General features: G+C 42.1%; 2 protein-coding genes across 3 annotated transcripts in view; both read right to left on the bottom strand.

The window, feature by feature from the left end:
• Positions 1–6,661: 6,661 nt before the first annotated feature.
• On the bottom strand, positions 6,662–10,322 carry zfp36l2 (zinc finger protein 36, C3H type-like 2). Its single transcript, XM_063874578.1, has 2 exons — positions 10,003–10,322; positions 6,662–9,785 (listed from the first exon to the last, which is right to left on the bottom strand). Exons 1-2 carry the CDS (start codon positions 10,090–10,092, stop codon positions 8,568–8,570), a joined length of 1,308 nt encoding a protein of 435 aa, XP_063730648.1. The 5' UTR covers positions 10,093–10,322; the 3' UTR covers positions 6,662–8,567.
• A 2,423-nt stretch (positions 10,323–12,745) lies between these two features.
• Positions 12,746–19,032, bottom strand: part of thada (THADA armadillo repeat containing) — a 113,449-nt gene continuing 107,162 nt past the window's right edge. For both annotated transcript variants that reach the window (XM_063875566.1, XM_063875567.1), the window contains exons 37-38: positions 14,396–14,556; positions 12,746–13,314 (exon numbers count right to left, since the gene is read on the bottom strand). In XM_063875566.1, the coding sequence (XP_063731636.1) occupies positions 12,991–13,314; positions 14,396–14,556 (485 nt within the window). In that variant the 3' untranslated portion in view covers positions 12,746–12,990. The remainder of the gene's footprint in view (positions 13,315–14,395; positions 14,557–19,032) is intronic.

The raw sequence follows: 19,032 nt of genomic DNA, 5'->3' as shown, positions 1-19,032 counted from the left end.
TCTTTAGCAGATTAAACGGCAGCCAAGAATGTTTTAAACCTCTTAAATAAAGTAGCGAGAGACTAAATAAGACCCCGTCCAGGGGTAGCACCACAGTGAAACTCCTGCCCATGCCTGAGCTGAATGAATCTGGAAACATCCTTATACAGAGCCGCTTGCCTAAAAACAACCCTTCACAATATTTACACCCTCCGCATTATTTACATCGGGAAAGGAGTAAAGAAAACAAGTTTTATGAGAATGTTCCACCCGCAAAGACATGATGTCAGCGCCGCGGCATCGTACACAGGGCGGGGCGAGGTAAACAAACTTATACCATCTTTCTCTCTCTCTGCCAGGGGTCAGAGAAGGTAGAGAGAGAGGTGCCTCTCTGCCTGCTGGCTCTCACTGTTGATTCAGAGATGGAGCTCAAAGCCAGGGCCTGAACAAGAGCCAGGGGCCAGTGTTAGTAAACTGTGGAGAGACCAAGGGGAAATGTCCACCCCCCCCCCCCCCCCCCCCCCCCCCACACACACACACACACACACACACACACACACACACACACACACACACACACACACACACACACACACACACACACACACACACACACACACACACACACACACACACACACACCCACCCCTCTGTAAATATTTACAGCTTTGCAAGCGTTGGAAAGAGAGGAACATGGCGGCCCAGGCAGCGCTATCCAAACGTGACCCGTATCAGGCAACTCCCTCATCTCCTGCGCCCCCACCCCCCATCACGTCTGACCATCACCAGACTTCACATCCACTATGCAAACATCACGACTCTATCCAGCATGTGCACTGTGGCTCACCTTGGCTTACCTTGCAGGAAGCTGTGGGGAGGTCACTCCAGCTGAGCGTGCGGCCGGACGCTGCTTCCTGAAAATAAAGTGAAGATTATGATTTTAGCTCCTCACAATGAGAGGCAGTGGTGAACTGATGTAAACTGTGACCTCCTGTCTGTAGTCATGCATAGGAAAAATGATTACATATCCAGAGGGTTTCATTCTCTGAAGTTACATTACAGATATTTGCATCAATCTAAAAAGGAAGGTAATTTATGTTTGCATCACTGCTCATCATTTACAAAGTGTTGAGGCCTATGCAGAAAGACATTTGGTTATCATTGACAAACTCTAACTTGCTCCAATATTTTTCTACTGATAAAACATAACCATATATGATACAAAGCAGCAGCTTGCACACAGTTTTAGTAATTTTAGACTCTTATTGATATGAAGGAAAAGTTAAAACACATGGTAAAGCTTCAATAAGGAGTGCAGGCCTATCCGGAGCTAGCAGAGGAAAGGAGTAATATATCATGAAAGATTCAGAGATTTGGTCCAAAATATATTGGAGCACATACGTTATTTATGCTCTGTTTACAGTGAAAATGACAAACTATTTTATCGGATTCGCTTTTCGTTTTGGGGGCTTAAAAACGCAAAAAAGTGAAACTACCCTCCAGAGTGGAAATCTTAAAAACGCTCCACCGTCGCGTTCCCGCCTAAAGGGTGAAAACCTTATTTTTACAGTCAATGGTGAAAACGCAAAGGTCTGCTCCGATCTGCGATCGTAGGAGTTTACGTCACAGGCATGCGCCAGTAGCTACAGGAAAAATAACAACAAACATGTCGGATTATTTCCATCCGTCGGACCTTAAGTTGCCCTAGCAGCTCTAATAAACATCCAAGAGTCTTTTCAGCAGTTATACCGAATCTTTACAGATGGTATTACTGAACAGAGAAGGTGCATTAATTACTACCATCAAATTGTTGATGCACCACTTTTGCGTTTTCTGTTCAGATCGTTTCCATGTAAACATGGCCTTATTAACTATGGACTAACCTTTATCAGGGTGACACGGTGTAGAGACTCATGCTCTGAAACCAACTCCCCTACTTAGCGACTAATTAAGCACAGCTTGCAAAACAGGGAGAGGAGAAAAGGCTACATGTAAGCATAGTTCAAAATAAAAAGAAAGGGGGGGGGGGTGAATTACTTTATTGATATGATTCAAACATGTGTAAAAATAATATAAATCTTTAATCAGGGCCAAATAAAATAATTCTTTAAATTAAAGAAACTAAGTTTATTTAGTCATTTAACAGCAGGATTTAGTAGGATTACTTGAAAACAGGGTGATGAAACCTGGTTGAAGGGTCAAGAAGTGCAGGGAAGATCCAATGTAATTATGGAGCATATCTTATATTTGTTGCTGGTACATGCATGGTATTTAACTTATCACATTACTTTTCATTTGGAGAGGATTTTTGGTCTTCTAACAAATATAAGTCCACTATTCACACATACTGTATTTTGTATTTGTTTTGGTCTTCCCCAACTGAGTAAAACATCTGTTTATTTTGGCAAAATGCTACAATATGTCCACTAGCTAGATGCTAAGCTGTTCTGTCTGTCCTTTGGTGCTGGGTAGTTACCGTTCAGGGACCATAAAAGAACAGCTGTGCTGAGTCGCTAAACAGAACCTGTATGGCAAGTGTTAGCTAAACAATGCTAACATATTGGAGAATGGAAAATTGCAGTCAAGTGATAACTATGATTGGGTTAGTCATTATAAAGCAAAACCTTTCACATTAAATGAAGTTAAATGCTATTTTGTCAATATAAAAATCGTGTTTTAGTAGGCTACTATTTAAAGACATCAACATTAAGTGAACCGACTGGTGGAACCACAAGCCTCAGATGTCACCTGCCTTTGCTCTTACATAACGTCAACACAGTTATGTAACTTTAACAGTCATTAAATAAGGAACTAAGCTTCTAAGTAAATATTAGAATCATTTTAATTAGATGCTGACAGATGCATATATTTGTTCGAACCTGAAGTAGAGTCAATTGGGTGTGAATCCAAGCCAGATACACACACACACACACACACACACACACACACACACACACACACACACACACACACACACACACACACACACACACACACACACACACACACACACACACACACACACACACACACACACACACACACACACACACACACACACACATTGTTTCGTAATGAAGCCAGAATGCTGTCAGAGAAAGTTGGCATTGGTAGTTAAACACAGACAGAAGGGACTTTTAAGGGTTGTTGAATCAGGGGACTAGAGACAGGAGGGATCTTTGGGGGTTTCCCTATTAAAATTAGACATTGTTTGCTTTCACTTTTACTTTATGAAGCAATTACCTCTTATTAATAGAAATAGGATTCACTCAAATCTGTAATCTTTTACATTATTACTAAATAAACAAAAACCCAAACTAGGGGGTAGAAATGGATCAAATGGAAGGTTGAGGCCTTAACTTCAATTTGGGGGTTGTGGCACAAAAATGATAAACAACTTCACTTTCATTTTGGCAAAGCGCCACCCATCTGGCACCCATGTTGGCCTAAACAAAGTCTAAAAAGCATTACGACTTGACCCCGGGTCTGGGGCTGAGAATGCCAAAACAATACCAGGACGAGCCGAGCTTCCCCGCGCAGTGGAACACAAATAGTAACTTCTAGAAGCTGCCACTACAGAGGAGAGGAAACTGAAGGAGGAGGAAAAACAGCAGGACGAAGAAGAGGTGGAAATGGGTGGTGGCCAGGAAGTTGCACTCTTCCTGCCCTAATCACAAGTCTGAGAGTTTCCTTTCATTGTAGGAGCTCCAGATCCATTAACCAGCGAGACCCCTGCACACACACACGAACACCAACACATCCTTATATAGAAACGATTTAAAGACGTCGTTCTATGACGTCCATGTCTATAACCCATTATAAACACACTTTTAATGTGTTTTAATCTGTTATATTATTGTATAACTATTGTGGAAAGCACGTATAAATATTCATAATGTTTCAGAGCAATAATCACAACACATTAGAAACATTTAATCAAAATACTTCATAAATGCTGGTCACTCATTGAAAGGTTTTGGATCAAGGTATATTATCATTCTCATAGTTATAATACATTATAATCTTATTAAAGTGATTTATAATGAGTAATAATGCATTAGAATGTGATTATTATAATTAAAAAATATGCAAGAAGAACACACAAAATGCTGTAAAATTAATATTTATGTACCCAATAGCCAATAAGCGTAACTAATTATTGTGGTTATAGTGGTTATAATGCAAACATGGAGTATTATAATACTTAATATTCAAATATTTATAAGTGCTTATATCTATAAGCAGATTTTAACATATTGTAGGTGTGCATAACACACTATAGATGTAATTGATAATGCTCCCCACATATCTTATGAGATATATGAACATTAAAATAATCAAGCATTATATGAGAGTTTGTTGATTGACACACATAACTACACACACTCATGTTCCCACTCACACACACACACACACACACACACACACACACACACACACACACACACACACACACACACACACACACACACACACACACACACACACACACTAAGTCACAGGTACAGTACGTGGATCCTTGTTGGCAGGGCCCGCTGCATTGTGCAGCCCTTTGGCTCTGCTCTGATAAACACTTCATTATGAAACCCTGAGGACACAGTAAATATTTGCCGGGGCCCTTATCAGCCGCCCTTATCTTGGCGTGAACTCAAGGCACCACATGACTCCTGGGCCCTTTATTTTCTTACTGCCTTTGCCACCGCTGATAACTTGACAGAATAGCTTGCAGAGAACAGGCGCTCTTTGAAAGGTCCCTGGAAATGGCAGCACCACAACAACACCAACATGTAGGCCAGGGGCTTCGGTCTAGACATGAGCGAATATGACCCACCCACCAATGAGGGCGAGGGTGGGTGCGTGTGGCGAGGCTTCACACAGCCACCTTCGTCCCCGGGTTACCTGCCCACTGACTGATAGTAGACACACATTTACAGCTGCGGAGTTAATCAGTTATGGGTTCATGTCTGGTGTTCAGTTCCCAGACTGATACATCCATCTCCGCCTGTCTGACCTCAGACCACACTCATATCACTCACAGTAACAGCACTGACGGATTACAGTGGAAGATTAATTAGTGAAGCAGCATATAGGATCATTGAGATTGGATTGAAGATCATTGATTTGTCACACCGATGAGCAATCACTCCAGCTGAAAGCCCCGACAACACTGGTTTAGTTATCATTATTCACTCTTTAATCTCAGGGATGGAAAGCACTTTTACTCAAGGACTGTCCATAAAGGAATACCTCACCCACAAAATGACATACAGTAAATCAAATACACACCCTGTGTTAACTGGAATTCTTGCTTTTCTAACATGCCTCCACATTGACATAGAATCAAAAACAGAGAGATCTCTTTATGGATGGAGGTAAATGCAAAAAAAGCTTACTATTCAAACTATTTCAGCTTAAACTGTGTTTTCCTGTACAACAATGACTTGTGCAAGCGTGACACTGGACATTAGAGAATGTTTTTTAGTGCAGTTTTTGTGAAAATTAATTTGGAACATACAAATGGATAAATGAGACTTTGATTATATTGCAAGAATTGTGCGAGAGTTCCTATTTGCTTTAATTCAGAAATAACTAATTTATGCCTAGAAGTAGAAACATCCAAGATTTACAAACGAGCTGATGCAGATTTGCTTCAGTTATGACATCATAACCGAAATATGGGCTGGCTTTACATTGAACTCCTGGCAACGTCCCATCCACGTGACACGTCCAAACTATCCAAACACACCTCTGTGTGTCTGTGTATTCAGCAGGATGTCTGCAGGACAGACTTAGAGTTGTTGTATATATAATACATATAATGTCTCTGTTCTAGTGGTAAACACTGAGAAATACTTCATAAAGAAGTTTTGTATAGATATTGCCCTACAAGATATTTTTCAAATATAACATAATAGGAGACCTTTTAGAATATGTTGCTGATTATACTGATGAACTTGTAGCATTCTGAATGCAGAAGTTGCATTCTTATAAAATGTTCATTATAGTACAGGTACTTTTCCTACATTAAAGGCTCTGACTTCTTCTTTTACCACTGGTCAATCTCCATATTTACTACAGGTTGCTGCTCTCCAGAGATGGGGATGTTTTGTGAGTGCCAGTGTCCAGTATGTCAGAGAAAAGGATCATAACGTATTAAAAGATTAACATCTTCTGCTGATGGTGAGGATCCAGACAGACTCCTTCGCCTGACCCACCGACACATTCTGCGCATCTCCTGTGAGCTCCTACACATTTTCCATTTTAAAATTCCTCAGACGGAGCGGACATATCGCTCATCATGCTGTGTTTATAGCAGAGCATTACAGATGATGTAATATTACATACGGTTTGTTCAGTGTCTGTTGCCTTTCCATGTTCATAATGAGTCAGACGGTACCAGAGCCCACCTACAGCTCCTTTGTTTGAAAGGCGATGGGACTCAGGGTCATGGCCTTATGTGGAAACTAACAGGTCAGTGCTTTTACTGTATACTGAAGGACAAGGGGCAGATACTGGGGGCCCCAATCCAGGCAGTAGCAAATGGGGCTCCAGGCTTTTATCCAAAGGAGGAGAGTTATGCTGGTAATCTTAGCACGAGGTCATGCCTTAGAAACATCAGTATGTCAAGATGTTAACATGTGTGTGTATACCCAAAAGTGAAACAAAATTGCCTTTGACATAATCTTTTTCAAAATGATTTTTATTGGGAGAACTACAAAAAAATGTACAGTACAAAGTTAACAGTCTCACACTCAATTTGTAGTGAACTGACTCCCCCAAAAATATTACAACTCTCGTTGTCTTTTTGTCCGTTTTGTTACATTCAAAAAGCTTTACTTCTGATAAAGTAGTCAAAAGTACATAGTGCGCATCCCCCTGTACCTACTATGTACAAACCAAACGTGTTCATCAACTTCCCTATCCAGCAAACTCAAGACTCAGACTAGATTTCAATGTCAATAAAAAAGAAAACAGGAAATAAGAGGAATGGGGATTTAGAAAGGTTGCGGTTGTTGTTTCTTTTCAGAGTGTCTGAGTGGTAACAACCTTTAAAAATATTCAGAATTCAACACTACATTCAGTTCAACCTGTGTATAAAAGATGCCATGTAGGAAAAATACTTTATTTGGTTAATTTTAAGGCATGTCAAGATGGTGAACCCCATAGGCACTACATCATAATAATACTGGGGCACAAGGGATTGCTACATTCTTTAGCACGTGGCTGGAATCACAGTGTGACCTCGTGCAAACAGAGAGAAAAACAAAAATACTTTTTGGTTAATTTATTGACTTGGGTTCTTTGTCGCTGAAGTCTGATCTATATCAACAAAAGAAGTAAGGTTTGGACGGTCTGTACAACCACATCGTTTATACATTCTACGGAAACATCTAAATAGGGATCCTCCACAAAAAAAAAGAAAGAAAAAGCCTTCTACAGCACTGACACACAACCTCAGGAGCAAACAGCAATCACGCAAACTTTTTTTAATAAACGTAAACAAGGAAACAAAATTAATGAAATAAATATCACATACGGTCTCTTAAATTAAGATTTTTTTTTTTTACTCATTTACAATAAAAATAACCAAGTGAAGTTACAAAAAAAGGAGAAAAAAAACAAAATATATATATTACTGTGAAAAGAACATACACTCCACTTTATGCAGATTAATAATGGCGATCATAATTTAAACATAAAAGAATATAGATCTATTGCTTCATCATACTTGATAAATACAGTATGGACACAAATTACCAATGTAGCCTATACTTTTTTCACAAGATAATAAATAAGTTAAATAGTCCATAGCCAGTTATGCACAGCTATGTAAATCACTCAAAAACAGCTAAAAAAATATATATTCAACCATCAGCAGTGATTTCCCCAAACAAACCCAACTCAAGAGTGCTTTTTATCCAAGCAACAAACTAGACTAACCAAACGAACCACTGGGTGGCGCTGGGAGAAGACAGGTCTGGAATGGAAGTTGAAGCTTTCAGAGGAGAAAAAGAAAAAAAACACTTTGATAAAGAAAAAAATGTTACTTTGAGTCAAGGCATATTCTTGGCAGGATGGGAGGAAATCTGAAAACCGCTTACAGTCTCTTCTTCTTGTCAAGTCATGTTACCCACACATCTAATCCCAGGAAAAGTGTGGCTTGCCTGATAGAGCAAAAAGGGAGAGGGGCTGCCATGAGCCCTCGGGCAAGGCACTGATGGAATGCCTTCTGTTTGCTATCTAAGTTTTAATACAGCTATATTACATACAAAGAAAAAAAAACACTAACTAATGCCAGGTCAAGGACACTTTAAACTGTCTGAAGCTTTATTGATCCCTGTGGGTGAAATCCTCTTCTATGCCCCCCTCCAGGGAGGTCAGAGCAGGGTCAGCACCCCTGGAGCTGGTAGGGATTCAATGTCTTAATCTAAGGCACTCCGGCAGGGTGGTTTTAGATGAAATGGGATGGAGGGTCTCTAACCGGGTTCCTCCGCTTGAAGGACAGTCTAGCTTACTCACTGACACCCCCTGGGTCCTTTAACCACTCTGCCTGACCCGTCCATAAATCCATAAGAAGAAAAAAAAGATTAGTCATCTGAAATCGACAGCCTGCTGAAGATTGGCAAACGTCTTCCAGCGTCCAGACTCGGGGACTCGGAGCCGCTGAGGCTCCCGGAAGAGCTGAGGGACCCGCTCGCATAGCTTTCCCGGTCAGAGAGCGAGTCTGGCGGGCTTGGAGGAGGCTCAAAAACCGGCGACTCGCTGAGACGGCGCAGCGCCTGCAAGTGGCTCATGTTGTAGGTCGGAGGCGAGGGCGGGCACTGGCTGCTCTGCATGTTCCCGTAGTAGGCACTGGTGGAGTGGTTGTTGGCGTAGCCGCTGGGGGTGTGCACAGCCAGCGGAGCCAGTAAGGCTTTTAAGTCCTGACCAGGGAAATTAAAGGCACTGTTGATGCAGGACATGGAGTTAGGAGACAGCACGTCCTCGTAGAAACTGGAGGTGGACGTGCAGGAGGAGGTGGTGGTGGGGGGCGGAGGGGTCCGGGACATGGGGCTGTCAAGCAGGGGAGACTCGAGTCCGTGGTGGGTGGAGAACCCGGAGAAACTGAGGCTGTGGTGAAGCTTTGGTCTGTCCCTCTGGGTGTAGCCGAGCTGCGGCGGGAGGACGTCCCTCTGTCCGTAGCCGCAAAGCTCACGGGCTGACCGGGACTCCCCCCCCTGCATGTTAGCGTTGGCGGCCGGAGCAGGCCGGCGCTCGTCGGCGTTGTGTATAAAGTGACAACGGGGACCGTACGGGCAGAAGCCGATGGTGTGGAAGGTGCGGCACGGCTCTGTTTTGTACTTAGGGTGGCGGGACAAGCTCCTCAACTCGTGGTAGCCGTGAGCGAACTGACATTTCTCCCCGTACTTGCAAGACCCGTTTTCCTCAAATGGCCTGCACAACTCTGTCTTGTAGCGGGTGGAGTTGATCTGAGAGCCGGGCTGCTTCTGCTGCTGCTGCTGCTGCTGCAACACGCCCCGGTCTCCGTTGTCGCTGTAAGCGCGGTCGCGGAACTTGTTCTCCTTGTTCATAAGGGCCGTGGTGGTGCTGTTGCAGCTGGGTATGTTCTCCTTCAGGCTGCTGTATGAGCCCATGGAGTATTTGTTGCCGTTGTTCATTGCCTCCACGTTGCTGGTTGAGTTTCTGCGGAAAAATCCTGGCGAGAAGGGACCACCAGAGCCCGGAGATGTGACCGGAGCCCCTACAGCTTTCTTGTCCAGCATGCTGTTGATGTGGAGGGCGTTCATGTTCATGCTTTTATCTTGCTGTAAAAAGAAAAAAATACAAGTTAGCAATGCACGTCAGGCTCACATTCGAAAAGTATTTTGACCACATGGCATGTTATTAACTAAGTTTGCCTGCAACGTGACAACTTGTTGCACACAGGCTAAAAGTTGAAGCACGCTCATTCAACTAACTACGTTAAAGCGCTTCACCCTGCAACGATGAAACACATTTGTAATGTATTGTATGAACTTTTACCTTATAAAGCATTTCCATGTCGTAGAACGCAGACAAGACAGTCGCAGACATCTCGTTTCCCCAAGTTTGCTGCTGCACTCCCTCTTTCATGGAGGACAGACCAGGATCCTTGAACGCGACGTGCGGAAACGGTAGTTTGTGCCACGACTGGTTTTGGTTGTGGAAAAAGTTCCTTTAAAAGTTTGTGTTCAGTTTAAGTCCGTAGAAAAAGGAAGCAAAAAAGGGGGTTAAGGTTTGTATTGTGGAGTTGTAGGTGGCTTTATGACCTCCCCTCGAGAAGCGCTGAGCCAGAGTGCTTCACTGTGCGCTCGAGCCTTTTGCATGGGTATAAATGCCTGGCGGTGGCCGGGGAGGGGCGAACTCAAGTCGGTGCAAAGTTTTGCGAGGAGCCTCCTCCTCCCCCTCCTCCCCTAGAAAACTTCCACTCACCCGTTGGCCACCTATCCTACAACACCACGCCTTGAAATCCAACCCCAGCACACCCCCACACCCCTCTAAACTTTTCTTTTTTTCTTTAAATCACAACCAATTTTGTGGAAGTTGGTTTTGCTTTTTTGGTTGTGACTCTCGCTGAGAAAAAAATGTGGAAGCATCAAGGGACGTCTACTATGCATGCAAGCTGTTCTAAAGCAAATTAACCATACACACGTCTCATAAATCAGTATGCCTTGCTCAAAAGCACTAAAACTGACAGCCTTAACTCACCAGCAAAGATTTAAACCAGCAGCACACCAGTAAAAAGGCCACCCCTCAAGCCTCTGTGGACCACCATACTGTTGGGAGCTGACATTTGTATGTGTAATGGAAGGAAACTCTGCCTCTCTCTCCCTTTGGATGGGGTGAAACCACAAGTATGAGCACAGAGGAGTCCAGGCAGAGTGCAGCACAATTTTTAGAATCCACTGGTTGCATAATCTACTTCCACAGCCTATTCCAGTCTACTACACATGGAAAACATACAAGTTAATGCCTGCTGTGCTCATATGACCCACTTTTCTTTGGTCTTACAATGGCTTTCACCTTAAGATCAGAAATCCCTCCTAAAGCACAACATGTTGAGTCATTCCAAGCACAAAATGGATTTACTTTGGTTAAATCTTTTAAAGCCACTCTCCAAGTTCCTTCCCTGACTTGTTTTTCCCAATCTCAGGCCAGACTGCAGGAATGTGGTTTTAATGTGGTACAGCAGAGCAACACTGCCCCCATGAGAGAAAAAGGAGAACTGAAAATCAAGAATAGTGCGCCACCTGCTGAGAAGAGCAGGAGCAAGATTTTTTTTCTGGAGAAACTATCTTTTTTCAGACAGGATACAAAATGTTTATGAATGTTTTAGTCATTCCCATTCCTCTCCTTTTGGTAAAGTAAAAAAAATGCTGCTATAAGTCTTTTCAGCATGATGTAACCTTCTCAGCATGTCAGAATGTTCACATGAAAATGTCAAAGTACTCCACTCTGCTGTTGGAGTTTTGTCAAGTTTTTAAAAAAGAACCACAGTGGAAAGATTTCAGCGTTGGCAGCAGAGGATGGGACTCTATATCAAGAGCTCCACAAGTCATATTTTAGTCAGGAGGGTGTAAAAACTTTGAGCGACACATATCACCAGAAATTGCAGGTTTCTGCGACAGCAACCATTAAGCCTTTCCACATAGGATCATAATTGGAAGAGTGGTTGTAGAAAATGAATTTCTCTAGGTGACATGATTCAATACATTTAAGTGCTGAATGGTTTGGTTGGAAAAGGGAGGGAGGTGAAAAAATAGCAACAGGCAAAAAACAAGTGACATAAGAGCTTGGAATCTACTACTACCAACCCTAAAATTAGTCTGAGGGCTGTCCCAGGACTATTTGCGCATTGCTAGTTGTGATAAATAGTTTAATGTGAAGGACAGACACGGAGAGGCTCCTCCTGAAAAACTCCTTGAACATGTCCCCGTCCACAGAAACCGCTCTCCCATCACGCGGCTCTGTTTTTATTGGGGGATGTTGAGCCGCTCCAAAACATTACATCAGTTTTACTGTAACAGGGAACATGGCTACCAGGGAGGGAGAAAGGTCCAGCTGTAAGAGGGCAGCGTGAATCCAGACATCTTACACACACACACACACACACACACACACACACACACACACACACACACACACACACACACACACACACACACACACACACACACACACACACAGGACAGTAGTCCATTGTGCCGTCCTCCTAATTACATAAGCAGGAAAAGTAGAGGGAAGCATAAAAACATCGTCCAATGGGAAGAATCCTGCAGTAAATTAAATATCACAGGAAAATAACACCTCGTATAAACATACAGTAGAAGCCGAAGCGTATACTGAAATACAACTTTGGGGACGTGTCAGAGACTTTCAGAATCCCATGCTTTAAGCTTGTGTCGCCGCACAATTGCACCATTGAAGTCAAGTCTGGAAGTTTTAGGCGCAGAGTTGTTTTGTTCCAACCTTAAATCCCTAGTAGATGTGGAGAAAGCAGAACGGCCTGTGCACTCAATACTGACACTGTTAAAGTTGGTCGTGTGACACATTCCCACTGATAGCAGAACAGAGCGGCAAGTGTTGTTTTTGCACATGCTCCAGCTGAGTTATTGTTATGGCTTCTCTACACAAATTCACACGGTGTTCATTTAATTTCTATGTTTTCTCTCTCCAGCCTTTTTGCAAATGTCTATCCCTTCAAGAAACATAGCTTTGGCATACAAAAAAATGTTGATTCCACATAATTTGTTTATTAAAAAAAGACATCAATGAACAGTAGAATTAAAAGAAATTCGGTCATTTCAAAGTAAGAGACATTACAGAGTAAAACAAAATCTTCCCTTCATTCCCTTGAAGTGATAATAACAAGACCACCTAGCCAGTCTGTGTTCACATTTGGTGAAGTATTTATCTGATAACTTTTCCTTTATTTCAACCGTAATTATAGAAAATGTTCCCTAAAAACAAAAAAGGGTTCCATTTACTCTTCTACCTGAGCCTGTCTAGCACATCCAGAGCCAGTGTGGCCCTCTGCAGCCGCAGCAGCAGCCTGGCGTGCTCCATGGTGAGGCAGAACTGCGGCAGAGCTGGGACGGAGTCCAAGGCATTCTGGGAGCTGAGTGCCTGTGCCTGGGCCTGAGTTGACAGTTTTTGGATTTGGTGGACCTGGCCCTGACCCGGGATACCTGAGGCCTGGGTCTGCTTGAAGCTCAGGATGAGGGAGTCCACATGTCGGTGGAGCAGCTTCACCCACTGGACCGGCTCCTCCCACAGGTTCAGGTCCCCCTTCTCAAACAGGAAGTCCTCTTCATCCTGGGCACAAGCAAAAGGAAACGTGATTACTGGGATGTTGATTTAAATCAGTATTGTTTCGGATGTATTTTTCTGTAAAAAAACAAGTTGTAAACAATTCCTAAGTTGAAATGATGGATGTGATAGCAAATTGTTGCCTATATATACCAACAGAAATAGAGCGACATTAGCATAGTAGTTGTGTTTCTGGGTGTGGTGTCAATATTCGCCCTCTGTGAAATTGGTAATCAGAACATCATTAGGTCGACAGTAAATGAAATCAGTAAAGTTGTGTACCGGAAAAAAACCAAACAATGAGGTCAAATACACCAAAATATATACCTGAGAAGAACTGTGAAAAAGGTTCTCTGTTAGTTAAATTGTTTTCCCAGAGAATTAAGTCAACAACTGGAATCAAAACGTACAGAAAAATTGAACTTAGCTTACAAAGTTGAGGTACTTCCATAGAAAAGGATAGACAAACAAGCAACTTGAATTATAGAATCTTCATTAAAGCTGTGTTAGTGGGTTTTTTAAATGAGCATTCTCAAAAACTGTTGATGAATGAGCCCCAGGTAGAACAGAAATATTTACTAGTGCAACACCTTTACTGCTGAAGATCTTTAAGCAATCCGCCACAGAACACAATCATTTACTGTTACTTTGCTTAAAGAAGAGACAAAAAATAACTCAACTGGAACCACCACAAAACAGGCAGCTTAGGAAGTGTGGCTGGAGAGCAGAAACCTTGATGGATTAAAGCCCTTAGCTATTTTGACTACTGCTATGACCAGAGAGAAACAAGGGCAAGGAAAATAAAATACAGAGCTGTCTGTCCCTGTGAATCCACACTTACAGACAGTGAACCAACCTGAATAACAGATTCCATTGTTGTGTATTAATGTCCTATTTGTTCCAGCTACAGAAAAGAAAACTGTGACATTCAGCAATTATGTTCATCTGTCATCAGTTTTTCTTCATGGGATTCATAGAAAGTACTCAAGAGATATATTGCAGTGTTCCTTGGTACTGTTTGATGATATGTGGTAGCTTTGATTTTGCTAAAACCAAGTTACTCTACTGTTACGTGATGGCTTCTTACCAGGCTGGAAGATTCCTCTGCTTCACAGATAGCTTCCTCATTTCCCAGCAGCCACTCTGTCAGAGCGAGGGCCCCGGCTGGTACCTGTCCCCACAGCTCAAACAGCCTGCACAGCAGCCCCATACCTGCGTCCAGGGCTACCGGAGGACACACAGATGCACCTGTGAGGACAGAAAAAAGGAAACACGTTTATACAAAGTCTGTAAACAATGTTTTGATGCATGTGACTTATGAACCCATTTACGCACCAGCTCATAACAAGGGATAGGGTTAGGGACAGAACCAAGAAAGAACAAAAAGAAAATGCGAAAATTGGACCCACAATTTCAAATTTGATGTCCAAAATCAAGGTCAACATACTACGTCTTATTTTATCAAGCAAAACAGAAACAAAATCCACTGTTAGAGGAATTATTTAATAATCATTTGCTCATTATTACAAATTATAAGTAACGTTTTACTGTCATTTGATTTCTATTGTGTTATCCTTTTCAAATGGGATTTGAAATCATCAGGATACTTTTTCATGAAATGTCAAATGACCATATCATTGTTTGATCTCTTTTTAGTCTTTAAAAGTTAAGTTATAAATCTGTTATACCTAAACGTTACTAAGTGTACTTGTGTTTTAATTGAGTGATGATTATATTCCATACAGGAATACATGTGTGTTACAGTATGAGTAGGCTAAATAGAACTTACTGTGGGGCATATTAGTATGAATCAATAATACTGATTCTGATACGGTATAACATGGTTTCTAATTGAGTGGATGTGCATGACGTAGCATGGAGTTCTGTGTGATGGGTGGCATGAAAGGAAAAAACATTACCCTGTATCCAAAATAATTAAATCCAAAGTAACTGAGATGAATAATTCTAAATAAGTTTGTTTCCACAGCTGAACTCTAAACGTTTTGTGTGTCAGTAACTGCGGCGCAAGCCCAAAAACAAGGGGAAAAAAACATGTTAAAATATGAAATATTCAAGTTTGCTCAGACATATGACAGCAGGGGAGAAATGTAGTTACGAAGTACCTATATTGGGAAATGTCCCCCTCATATCTTGTATGTAGCAGTAACCGTTACTGCACGTGGATTTGCGGCGTTCAAATGATGCAGGGCTGAATGTATGATTCAAACATGTGTGTCTTCTCTGGGCTTCCTTCTGGGAAACACAAGTATAACTCAAACAACCAACCACGATCAGGGTGTGTATGAGTAGATGTAAAAGTATTCCTCACCGACACACAGTAAGAGAAAACGCTGCCCATAACTTCCTGTAAACGTGTTAATTAATGGATCGCCTGCACATGTGAGGTGGATCTTCATGTGGATTTCTTTTTGTGACAAAATAAATGATGTTTTCTTAGTCATCCTGCTAATTATAGTATTGTACAAATAGTCCTCTGTTGCCATAACGCTTGAACACACGATATTTTCAAAGGCAGGCCCTCCATGAGCCTCAGTGTTGTATACAAGAGGAAGAGTGAGTGCAAGGACACACACTTCAAACAGAGGGAAAACACAACGTATGACTTCATTTAACGACTCCAGTTGTCCACGCAGCAACTATCTGACCCAGAGGTTGTGTGTGTGTGTGTGTGTTGTTCTCCCACCTTGACCACCATCACCACAGCTGACACCCAGATAACACCAGAGACTTCAAAAGGCTTTGAAAGACACTAGCCAAAACACTACCACTATGGGAAGAAAGGAGGGAGGTATACAGACCCTCATGGGCACACATACAGTCACACACACACACACACACACACACACACACACACACACACACACACACACACACACACACACACACACACACACACACACACACACACACACACACACACACACACACACACACACACACACACACACACACACACACACACACACACACACACACACACACACACACACACACACAGGGTCGGGAACCCAGATTGTTTTTCCGCTTCAGAGGAAGGCGTAAAATCGGAGAAGAGCCTGGAGTCTGAGCGGAGAGGGAAAGCGACTCTGAACATTAGAGGCTGCTGATTGTACCGTATTAGGAGGAGATTTAAGAGTTTAGAAGCTTGAGTGACAAATTCCTTTCTTTACAGACAAGCCGCCTCTCTCTGGGACAGCCCAGTCTCTGATGTCAAGCCTTTACAGCCCCCCCATTAACATTAAGGGACATAATAGGAAATTTTAGCCGCATTCAATCTATCTACTTTTTCCACAGAGGCTTCACACATCACTTAATGCGATTTCCCTCCTGGAGCTTTTGGCGCTAAATGCCCCGTTTCTCAAGGAGATTGTCTTTCACACTGTTACTGGCATGTGTGTTGGATGTGAGAGCACATGTGTGTTTGTGCTGGAATGAGTAACGGTCCTAAGAAGGGATTGTGTGCGTTGAAAGATTGTGTGTTTGTGTTAGACAGTCTCGCAAATGACAATATTAGTTCCATTTGGTGGACGAATTGGCTTTGCCTCTGTTTGTGAGTGTGAATGTGTGTGTGTTGTGCCAATTGGCATCCACTGGCACACTCCATCCACTGGGCATCCTATGGTACATTTGAGCTGGGCAGGGCAGGACTGTACGGGGAAAACTTAACCTTGTGCCACTGTGGAAACAGTTGTACCATTCTGAGCTATTTTAAACTCAAGTCAGATCTTTGGTTGCCTTGTTAGAGACCCTGGCAACCAAGTCAGAAAGTGCTTTATATGTAGATTTGCAGGAATTATAACAGGCCTTTTATATTTCACATACTATTATCTTTGCTCAGTTACACTATCACCATCACGTTATAGTTTATAGTTACGTGCTGAGGCTCTAACTATGAGCTGCGTCCCTGTCCTGTACTCAATGCTAATCTGTAGCTGGTTTTCCATATATCACATCCACCTAAACCTACCTATTAAACTAACCTAATGTTGAATTATTTGAAGCAACAACGTTCAGTGCATACTAAGTTATGTAACAAACGTACTTATAATAACCCAAACATTGACCTTGTACTCCACCAAACCCAACCACATACTTGTGTTGCCTACACTTCACCAACGAGTTTTGTTTCTATTCATAAACTCCAACCGCGATTGGTGCAGTTTGTCCCTTCTGGTGCATTATAAGATAATATTAGATGGACCGTAGGGAAATTCAGGATGATTATAAGGTCAGTGTTAACAGGAAATGGCCATTAAATGGGCTGATAACATTTGAAGTTACATAACCAATTTCCTTGTGATGGTTTAGCCTGTTAGCATGCTAGCATTTTCTACACTGAACTAAGTGCAACATACAGCTAAGGTGAATGGGAATGTTATTAGTTTAAAAAGCATGAGTAATGCATACTATGTGGTAAGTTTACTAGCTGTGACATAGCTACTGACCTTAAACTTTTTCTATGGTCAAGGATGAACAAATGTTCCTTTCTCAATTAAGTTTAAGTGTCAATGCAAGTCCTATTTTTGATTCCTGTTCATAAGTGCATGTTTTGTCATGTGCCAGACGGGGAAGTACCTTGCTCTGTATAATAACAGCAGTGGAATATTAGTGTTTAGTACATATGCACACAATTACAACTATGATGTAATTGTATGATGTATAACACTGGGATATTTTGTAACTGCTTTGACTTGGATTCAGGCTGGAAAAGGTGATGGCTAATTGCTGGCAATCTATATTAAGGGTTAGGAAACATTTTTAAAAGCGTTTTGTTCCAGAAAAAGAGAAGGTGATTTGAAGGACTGACAATGAATGTCACACAATGTTTGTTCAACAGACTGTAAGACCGAATCGTTGTCAACTACATTTGAAAAACAAACAATTAAAAAAAAGATGGTGAAAGATATAAGACGTATAATGTTTTTCCTTCATGTGACTCAATGTGCTTGACTGTGGAATCAATTATCAATAGCAGTGCAATATGATGGTAATATCATTGGATGTCAGTTAGTTTTCAAACATCAAGGTTAGCACACTGCAGCAGCCTCATTGTGTCTGAACAACAGTCATGTCATTAAAGTCCCTGAATTAAATTAAGAGAGTGAAGAGACCTTTGCTGTTCAGTAAATCCCCACTGAGCCTCTGCAGCTGGGGGGGGGGTCAGATGTCTCATTGAGTGGGAGTGGGAGCGGAGTGGGAGGGGGAGGGGGAGGATGAGGGGGTGGTTATTTTTTTTTTCTTCGGCCGGCTGTCAGAGCATTCAAATGAAAGAAAACACTTCCCGCCCTACGACCTTCCACTCACTGGTGTCATCATGTTCACTGTACTGGGAGTCCATTCCTCTGCTCAGCCACCCATATCTGAGGGATTAAGGTTAGAAGCCCCCGCCCCAACTAACTGCTTCAACTACAGTTGATACCTGGGGGCCGACAGACCACCATACAGTTCCCTTAGCTACACCTGCTCTGCCCCACAGTGAGGTCTTTATTCCAAAGAGGCAGGACAAAAACTGCCTGTCCAATATGGCTGTAATGATCTTTATGTGCAGGATTCAATCTATGAACACATTTATTGATCCGAGCTTCTGAAAAAACATTTTCTAAGCTTAAAAGGGGTAAAACCAAGTCTTTCATATCTTACATACTGTAAGATAACTCTCTAACAATATAGCTGAAAGGATCAATTGACTTATGGATTAATCAA

Source organism: Eleginops maclovinus, chromosome 22, assembly GCF_036324505.1.
Source record: "Eleginops maclovinus isolate JMC-PN-2008 ecotype Puerto Natales chromosome 22, JC_Emac_rtc_rv5, whole genome shotgun sequence".
Taxonomy (NCBI): domain Eukaryota; kingdom Metazoa; phylum Chordata; class Actinopteri; order Perciformes; family Eleginopidae; genus Eleginops; species Eleginops maclovinus.
The sequence above is the reverse complement of the archived record's forward strand: the minus strand, read 5'-3'. Positions and strand labels throughout refer to the sequence as shown.